This window comes from Habropoda laboriosa, unplaced genomic scaffold (assembly GCF_001263275.1).
Source record: "Habropoda laboriosa isolate 0110345459 unplaced genomic scaffold, ASM126327v1 scaffold718, whole genome shotgun sequence".
NCBI lineage: Eukaryota > Metazoa > Arthropoda > Insecta > Hymenoptera > Apidae > Habropoda > Habropoda laboriosa.
In genome coordinates this window covers 534,655-544,787 of record NW_017100942.1, presented here as the reverse complement: position 1 = coordinate 544,787, position 10,133 = coordinate 534,655, and the positions used below count along the sequence as shown (strand labels likewise).

General features: G+C 41.2%; 1 protein-coding gene across 2 annotated transcripts in view; it reads left to right on the top strand.

The window, feature by feature from the left end:
• LOC108577639 (protein neuralized) overlaps positions 1-7,483 on the top strand; it is a 145,940-nt gene extending 138,457 nt beyond the window's left edge. For both annotated transcript variants that reach the window (XM_017940817.1, XM_017940816.1), the window contains exons 2-4: positions 879-1,045; positions 4,910-5,493; positions 6,257-7,483. In XM_017940817.1, the coding sequence (XP_017796306.1) occupies positions 879-1,045; positions 4,910-5,493; positions 6,257-7,388 (1,883 nt within the window). In that variant the 3' untranslated portion in view covers positions 7,389-7,483. The remainder of the gene's footprint in view (positions 1-878; positions 1,046-4,909; positions 5,494-6,256) is intronic.
• The last annotated feature ends 2,650 nt before the right edge of the window (positions 7,484-10,133 follow it).

Below are 10,133 nucleotides of genomic sequence, written 5' to 3'. Positions count from 1 at the left end.
CCTCGAAGGGAATTCCCGTGAATAAGACTTTCCTTGTACAAATTTCCTCGTTCGCCATTTATGCGAAGATGCAACGTCGAGAGTGCATAAACGACTTAAATAAAAAAACCAAAGAAAGTTGAAGGAAACTGGAATTTTTTTTGTGGATTTTGGGTTAATCGTTTGGGAATTTCGATGAGGAAACCTGAGGATTTGATTTAAATCCTGTTCTCATAGATGACGATTGACCCGGACCCTCCTTTTTCCTGAATTCTTCGAATTAGGCTCGTGTATTTCCTGGAACAGAAACTCCTTTCTTTTCCTTGTGTTTGGCTGGGTTAAATTTCGAGGGGAAATATTTGAAATATTATTTGAAACACACGGTTCGGATGAAGGATGCTGAAAATAAATTGAAACAAACAAAATATTTCAAAATAGCCCCACTAGTTTCACAACTTTTGAAAAGTTGTTGCAACAAATAAACTATTTTATTTTCACAGTTACACACACATGATTTAAAATAAAACTAATTACTATTTACTGTTTCAAATAATATTTTGCCAGGCTCTGTTTGAATTGCTATAGTACTCGAATGATAATCGGTGAAACTAGATCGTTCAAGTTTAATAGAATTTTCTTCAGATTTAATCATACACTGTGTTTGTTAGATCTGCAGAAAGGAGCTGAATTCTGAATAAAATGCAGCCTTTACCGGTTTTCAGAGCTGAACGTGTCCTAATTGAATTTCTCATCTTCGTTAAGAATTGAATTTTTATTTTCTTACACCTCAAGAAGAGAAGTGTTTCATAGTTATTTATTGCGAACCGTGCTTTATGTCACACGTGTAACGAAAGTATATAGACGTAAAACTAACGTGGCGTTTAATTTTATTGTTACAGCACCGAGATCGTCCAATGCAGGCACCAATAATATGCCACCACTGACGTTCCATCAGGTTCATGGTGAGAACGTCAGACTTTGCAATGGCGGGACCATCGCCAGAAGGTACGAGAGCTTTTGCAGAGGCATCACCTTCAGTGCACGACCGGTTCGGGTCGGTGAAAAGGTAAATTATTAAAAATTTTCCTCCGATGACATTTCACTCATTCCATGCTCCAACCTCCGTTCCTTCTTACATATTCATCACAGAAAAATAAACTCGAATCATAAAAGAAAACACATTTATTAACATTATGACACAACACATATTAAGTAACACTTTTGCATAAAAATAGACCAGTGGACAATCGTATAAGTAATTTTTTAAAAATTCGCCCAATTTCGTTGAAAATGCACAATTTCGAGACACACTCTGTGCTGCGAAATTCAAAATATTTCTATCTGGAACCTCGTATCAACAACGCGAAGTATCTTCGTAAAATCTTGAAAACCAAACAGTCCATTCTCCTCTATAGTCATCGCAATATCAACACACGAAGGCTGTTATCCAACGTGGAACTTTCTATATCAGTACTAGAGCAGAACAACAACTCGCCAAGGCCGGCGCAATTAATCGACAGATTTTTCCCCACGGTGGAAAGCACCGTTTTTCTCGCGTTTCCTCGTTCCCTCGCGGCAAATCGTATACACCAGGGCAACGGTTAATTGTGAGAATCGGGTGACTGTTGTTCCGCTCGACGGCTTTCGTCATTTGCATTTTCGCCGTTCCGTCTATCGAATCGATCGATGTGTGATCGACCCTGAACGGAGTTTCGCGTGGGACGACGGCGGTTCGACCCGTCGACGTCGCGACGCCGGGATATCACGCCGGTGCGCCAGCTGATTCGCGAAGTGGAAGTGGAGGCGCGTGGCAACCAGTGTATAGTCGATGGAAGAAATATGGCGAAATGGTAAAATTGGTCAGGTGTCGAAGTGTACACTATGGTTTGACAAAGTTTACAGAAGAGAGTCGAGGGAAATTTGGGAATTTAAGGAAGTGAAACTTTAAGGTTGCGTGAAGTTGGCTTTGATTTAATTCTAATCGAAAACTTAAAAATGTCGCATTTGACTCTGTTTGTTACTGTATTAGTCGCTATTTAAGGTTTGAAAGCATCGAATTTTTCTGGTTTTTGAGGGAAATAGAGGTTTGGTGATGTGGCTGTAGCGCCGCCATTTTGCAAAGAAGTTAAGAGGAAAAAATACTTTTATATTGTTCAAGGGTGATTTAATATAGCCCTTGTAAAAAGTTTTCGATGGAGTCAATTATTTAAAAAAAAAAAAAAAAAAAAAACCAAAGTTGGGCAAGTTATATTTCTTCCATCGACTATACGAACTCGCGCCTCTTTCTTTCATCCTTCGTCTCTCGCCTGGAAGACGTTGAAGAGTACGTGGGCGAATTGTTGGAAGGTTCTTCGTGGATTTCACTAAACACCTTTGAATGTTTACACTCTGACTGATTTGTACCACAGAATTGAGAATAAAATTGTTTTCTATAACTGGTATAGCAGTAGAACTGACGATTTTAGTCGATTTCCAAGATCTACCGTGGGATACTCAGGTTAAATTGAAGTAACATACTTGGATAATGCAATTTATTAATTATTCGCTTATTTTTTGACAAATTCGTTACATTTTTAATATCGAATACATGGAAAAAGTGACAGAAAAAATAGAGACCAAAAGATTAACTCATTTTTATTGTCTAGTTAAAATGGTTTCCATTAGAATTCTACTTTCTGTAATTTCCCTACTTTGTCTAATATCTCTTTTGATAGATTTTTACAGAGTGTTCCAATTTTTAAGTCTAGAGATTTAATAGAAGTCACAAGGATTTGTGAAATTTATTTAAAAATGACAGAAATTAGATTGCTATTCCACTTGGTACAGAATCAGAAAGTCCAAGGAGGCTGATAAGGTACGAATTATTCCGAGGTATTTGCGTGGGCACACTGGTCCCGAAGATTATACATTTTGAATTCCTTCACGAGAAATTAAAAATCTCTACTTACTATGCCGTCATGCTCCACGTTTATTTCTTCATTCGTTTACAATCTCTTACGGCTTACTTTGTTATTTACCAGTTTCTCAATTCTTTTTCAATGGAATTGCAGCCTTCTAGGCATTGCATTTTCTCAGAAAATTTACTATTACTCTTATTATTTCCTTGCTCCTGAATGAACAGGATGAAACGTCCAAAAATATCTCTATTACAAAAAATAACAATAAAAATAAAATTCCTCTTCGTCGATATTTACCGATTTTTCACTTTAATCTCATAATTAACCGATCAAAAATATCGTAGCAATAATTGTGAAAAACGTGAAAATTGAAATTTTTTCTATCTCATGTCAGTTTTCATGGAGATTTCTTCATTTCCAGGAGAATTGAAATATTTTTCTATTTCACTTCAGTTTTCATTGAAATTTTTCCTTTTTCATTTTTCCCTCGAAATTTCTCTACTTCGTTTCAATTTTCATTTAGATTCCTTCATTTCCAGGAAAATTGAAATTTTTTCCATTCCATTTTTCCCTCGAAATTGCTCGAACCGCGATCCAGCGCTCACCGTATTCCCGATTCGTCGATCGTCACGGAGAATTGTAAAGCGTGAAGGAGGGTCCGTTTAAAAAGACAAAGCCACCGGCAGAGAGACATTCGGTTCTAGGAAAAAGAACATCGACGCGAACTCGATATTTCGTAACTGTTCCCCCCGTTAACTATCGCCTTTAGGATTTTCGTCACGTTCAGCCTCGTGACATAACGTGGCCGAACTTGGTAGCGAAAAAGACCTCTGGTTGTCTATGAAATCGTGCGCCACTCCAGTCTGTAAATTGTACAAAAGATACGTGCAGTATCTAATCGAAGAATAAATGAAATTACAAAAAGAAAGAAACATTAGAGAAATTGTTTAAATTTCATTGGGAAAGTAGAGAAGATCGTGTCATAAGAATTCTAAGAGCATAAAGGTGAACACGTTCAGGTAGTTGTGGCCTATTAAAAAGCATTCTCATGGTCACCATTTATAAGACACCGCATTTTCGTTTGCTTTCTATGATATATCGATCTTCCAATAGAATGCTAGTAATTTTCAGGGAGATTGTTGGTCTTGAAATATTTTAATTGATAGCTTGAATTCTTGTTCATCTTATTGCTCAACTGCTGAAGCATTTGATATATAGGTGAATGATATGGAAGGATAATTACAGGAAATTTTTTGGATTTTAATGGATTAAGTGTCTACTGTTATTATTCATAGCTCACCTAAATCATTGGTATTCTAATTCATCACTTAGATTCTTTCTTGGACACTGTGGACTACACAGATTTATCAATTGAACAAAACATTTTCATGTCATTTAAATACTAAGCTCTAAAAATCACAAATTTCTAAAATTATCGATTCAATTATACAAAAGTACAAGACAGACAGTTACTCTGTTTCAAATCTTCATGAAACAGCAGGTCAGCGTGGCTTTTAACGAAAGGTTCAACGACCTGCTACCTTCGAATCCCAACTTTCTATCTCTTTTTCCCTGACTGACCAACAATAATTACAGTCTGCAGAAGAAATATAGACAATCGACAGAAACCTCAGTCAGAGCTGCAGGAAGCCTTAACTTTAATTCGATCCTAATCAAAAACCTGAAACGTGTCGCTGCATCGATCAATGCTGCTACTTAATCCTTCCATAAGTTCGTGCCGAAAGCAAAACAGATTTCAATGAAAATTCAGGGAAATATTGTAGAGACGACATAATATTGTTACCAAAAAAGAAAAAAAGAAAAAATAGAAAATAATTGTGGAATGAAAAGGTACTAACGTTTTCCTTGATCAAAGTTAAAGATTCGTTAGAAATGTTAAATTATAATTTGCAATTATATTTATAATTATCATAAATTACAAAATATCGACACGAACTTCTGCAATAACCCACTACTTCCCCCGCCAACTCTCCCCAAATCGTCTAACAACATTTCCCAATCTTCAATTGCAGGTATGCGTGAAATTTCTCGAGCTCTCGAACAACTGGAGCGGCGTGATCCGATTCGGTTTCACCAGCAACGACCCGATCAACCTGCAAAACGGCCTGCCAAGGTACGCCTGTCCAGACCTAACGAACAAACCCGGTTACTGGGCGAAGGCCATGACCGAGAGACTGGCTGAAAGGGGCGCGGTGCTCTTCTACTACGTCACGTCCGCCGGAGACGTTCATTTCGGTATGAACGGGGAGGAGAAGGGTGTGTTCTTCGGCGGTGTCGAGACCCGGGGTCCTCTATGGGCGTTGATCGACGTGTACGGCAACTGTACAGCGATCGAGTTCGTCGATCCCAACAGGCAACATTTCAACAACATCAGGAGAGGCGCCGAGCATAGCAACGAGGACAATGCACAGCACAGCAGGCACACGGCCATGGACGACGCGAGCAACGCGAGCAGAGACATCCGTGGGGAGGGACACCTCGAAAGGGTCATTCCGTCCATGCAGAGCATGTCGATCCATCATGAGCACGACGTAGAGCTGCCCGGTCTTAGGTTTCAGCCTGCCGGTGTCATCTTCACGCCGTTACCCTTCCACCCGTGAGTATTCTCGCCGATCTCCTTTGTTGCTTCGCAACCTGGTTGGACGACTTCGTGTTTTAACCCCTTAACCACGGTGTTTCCCTGAAAAAATGTCGGGGGCGTGTGTAGTACTCGTCAAGAGAAATTGAATTGAAAAATTCAGATTTTTCGAATTAAAAATTAAGAATTTCAGAACCAAAACTAAAAATTGTTTACAGCTTTGAAAATATTACCTTTAAAGTTTCTTGCAAAGAAGTCTACTTGAGTTCAATCGTGAAATTAGAGTGTTATCGATTCATTCGTAGCTACATTGTACAGTTAGAACAGTCTTCCGGTGTTATTTGTTCTCCAGCTCGCATCGATTTCCATCAGGTGCCCTGATTGAATACTAACAGAGTCCTTTCGGGAGCTTCAGTGTACTCCAAATTGAAACCATGCATATTTTAATTACTTGCTCTGTGCTAAAGCAAGCTCTAAAAGAAATCTTCCAACCTGTCTAGCTTACAATGTATTATGCGATTACTTGGAAACTTTCACAGTGTTTCAAACCAATTTCTAAGTATACTTTCCTAACAATTCTCACTTGAAAGCTCCGTTACATACTGTTGAGCCTTCCAGTAAGAATAATCGTTGAAACACTCTTTGGCAAGCTTCCCTTTCTATCTTCATCTGAAACAATTCTCAGTTCTACCTCTACTTGAAACCACCGTTTCCAACCATCACGAAGCATCCATTTTAGTAGACTGTTCGTTAACAGCTTCCTTGTTTCTCCGTGTTCTAGGACTCGAGGCAGGAACATCCTCTTCAGCAACCAGCAATGCGTGGCGACGCGAACGGACATCGAGTTCTGTCACGGCTACGCGTTCACGAGTCGACCGTTGTTACTCGGTGAACGATTGGTCGTGCAGATCCTAGCCACAGAACCGTTGTACCTCGGCGCTCTAGCCCTCGGTCTAACATCCTGCGACCCAGCTCGAATCACCGCCGAGGACCTACCAGACGACAGCGACCTGCTTCTAGATCGTCCGGAGTACTGGGTCGTGTTCAAAGACGTAGCGTCGAATCCTCAACCTGGGGACGAAATAGCCTTCACAGTGACTCACTTCGGCGAGGTACAAATGAGTAAAAACGGCGGCCCACCGAACGTGGTGTTACACGTAGACCAGAGTCTCCAGCTATGGGCGTTCTTCGACGTATACGGTAGCACGCAGCGAGTCAGAATGCTGGCCGAGAGACCATCGTCGCCTCCGCGACAACGTCAGACCAATCCTTCTCCGTCGACTGTCCTGCAACAGCAACAGCAACAACAACAACAGCAACAGCAGCAACACTCGAATCACAGTAACGCGGCCACGGAATTATCCAGATTCTCGGAGATGGTTCAGTTCAAACCGGCCATAGGTGGAGGAACGGTTCTAGTGGTAAACCTTCCACCTCAGACAAGCTACGTCACGCCGTCCTCGTCTACTCCTCAGCCCACGTACGTCTCCGCCGGACACAGGAATCAACAGGCGCACCTTCCAGCCGCGGCAGCGGTAGCAACAGCATCAACAGCGTCCACGTCGCATCCTGGATCCTCCAGACAGTCCTCGCCACCTTTAACGGGTACCATGGCCAGTACAGGCTCCTCTACCTACGTCGAACCGGTGAATTATCAAAGCCTAGACGGCACTCTTACCTCCCAAGCGTCTTCCCACCTGCAACAGTGGAGCGAGAGCCTGCAGCCTACACCTGGACAACCGAGCGAGTGTTCAGTATGTTACGAAAGAAGTATCGACAGCGTTTTGTACATGTGCGGCCACATGTGTATGTGCTATCCCTGTGCTATACAGCAATGGTGTGGCAAAGGTGGTGGACATTGTCCTCTATGTCGAGCGACCATCAGGGACGTGATCCGTATCTATAGATCCTGAACGGCGGCGCGGCCAATCCGCGAAAAGAACGGTTCCAGAGGTTGATGTTGTGCGATGCCCGGCCATGAACGCGTTTACTCGTCTCCTCGGAACACGCACAGGCGAGAATTCAGACTCCGCCTCGACTCTACGGGTCTCCTCTCCCGGTGTTCTCGTCTCCTCTGGAGTAACTCTGTGCTCAGGATAAGTCGGAATCGTTCGACGTTCAGCGATCTCGACTGTATTGTTCTCCACTGCCGATTCTTTCTACAGATTTGGTCCTATGTAACGGCGAAGAAGGAATTTTGGGATTCTCAGGATGTTCGACGACGAACAAGTAGGATACGAGAGTAAATTTGATGTCCGCTGAATATGCGTTCACTGCCACTAAAAAAATTATCACAATCGCAAGACGAGAACACTGGATCTACGTTCGTGATCATCAAGAGGACAAGAATTTGGGGTCCTGGTTTCGTCAGTGGTTCGCTGTCCACAAGTGTGTCGTCAGTGAAAACTCGCACAATTGTCGGTTGAAACTGTACATCGGTCTCAGACAAGTGACGCTAAAGATTCTGCTGTACGCGTGTACGCCTTCGAGATTGACAGAGAACTGAGGAAATGAGTGATCGTATGAGAGATAGAAGAGAATGAGTGGAGAACCAAGTAAGAAAGAAAGAAGGGAAGAGAGAGTAACATTGATCTTGAGGAGAGTGTAGGATCCTCGGTCGATCGATTGTAGTTGAGCCTTCTGAACACTGGCCAAATTTCTGTTATTTGTGTGTGTGAAAGTATTATATCGTATCTTTATTTTTCTTTTTTTCAAAATATTCACAATCGAAGGTTTTTAATAACCACGCGACGTTAAAGGTCGAAGAACGATTCCCCTGTATATGTACAATTCTTCTGTTTTTTTTTTTCTCTCAATTTTGTTTTCTCACTTTCCGTTTATCCGTAAAAAGTAATGTCATTATTGTATTTGTATATATAGTAAATAAATTGAAAACCTTAAATAGTAAATAAAAACATTTTCATGAAAATATATTTGTAATAAAATTTATTTAACATTCACCATACGTTTTTGCGTGTGAAATGTAATTATTTGTTACGGATAAACAGGGAAGAAAAAATATTGTACAGGGACACCTTTACGCTACGTGCGTTGTTTACACGTTCGTTCTACTCAATTGTACTCTTCCATTGTGAATATTTTGAGAAAGTATTAATTATCTGTCCCTAGAATACAGTATTTTCATAAACATTACGAGGAAATCTACCAGTGTTCACAGTCTCAGCTAAATCGACGGTTCGAAGGTCTTCCAATCTCCTTGTTAGATATTTTCACAATCGATATTATATATATATATACACACACACACACACACACACATACACACACACAACATATATATATTATCGCTACCGTTACTATCATTACCACTTACTGCTGCTACTATTCTCTCAGCCTTTAGTTTATTATTCTTTATTTGTACGATTAGTAATATTATTCATGATTTTACACGATAAAAATAGTGGTCGTTATGTTATTCTTATACGGAGAGTAGCTCTATTCGACGGGTACCATTATTTTTCTTTATTTTTTTTTTTTTTATTCCGCTACAGAAGCCAGATCGCGTCGTCTCGAATATAGAGAATCATCTGGAGCAGAATTTTGGGTCGGGATCGATCGTAGCGCGTTTCTATTTTATTTAATAATTAAAGAATACGCTCGTGTGATTATGTAGAGAAAGCGAGTCTTTGTAAGGCACAGCGCCCAGGGCGCGTGTAGGTTAGATTTATCTCGCTTTTAACGCCCTCTCCTGGGTTCTCATCTATGTGTTATTCAGGTTTTTGTTTTTTCTCCCTCCTTCGTCTTCTTATAGTTTGCTCTCGCAGAGTTGGAACGACCGCGCGTCGTAACCCGTGTCCTCGAGCTTGCATGAACGTGCGTGCGCGTTCCTTCCTCGTTTGTTACTTTTGACAATAACGCTTGGATATGTGTGCATAAATTGATGTCGTAAGCGGTTCGAGTGACCATTAAAGTAACTGTGGTGTGTGTATAATCAACTGCTATGAATAACGTCGTGTACGTATTACCAAAGAAACAGCGCGACATGATTCTTCCCCGCTCTGCGTACGTTTCAAAACGGGCTCGCATTCATTCCTCCACGCAGTCAGCCTTAAATGGACGATGGTTTTCGATACGTTTTAGTACTGTGCGTCCACCAGAAGATGGCAAGTGAGACTATACGGGGGCAACGGGGATACTTCGCTCTCACAGTTCGAATATTCCGCCACGCAGTGCTGTATGATCCGATTCGTCGATGTCGCGTTCGGACAATAATGACAATACGTGTGCCCTATTTCTATGATTGTGTTAGAGAAGGTTGGCTTATGGAAGTGGAGGTACGACCCAAAATCCAATCAGAAACCCACATTCCTCTGTTTTGCCATCTTTTCGTGGACACTTTACCGTTTTTCTACCGAGTTCGCGCTCCCCCATAACCCCACTCCCCCTCCCATTTGCTACATGGAGAAAAAGAATGTAGAGACTCGTCTGTGGCAGTTTCAACGCGCGAATCGTACGTCGATGATATTATGTGATTCTTCGGAAGAATTTGCGTTAAATCAGACTGACGATGAAACTTAACGATTCTCGAATGTGAACAGTGCTGTTTTTGGAAGAGTTTCAATGTATCGTTAGTGTTGTAACTACGTATAAGTGTGGTGATAATCGTAAAGTGGAAAAAATGTTGAGATATTACCAAA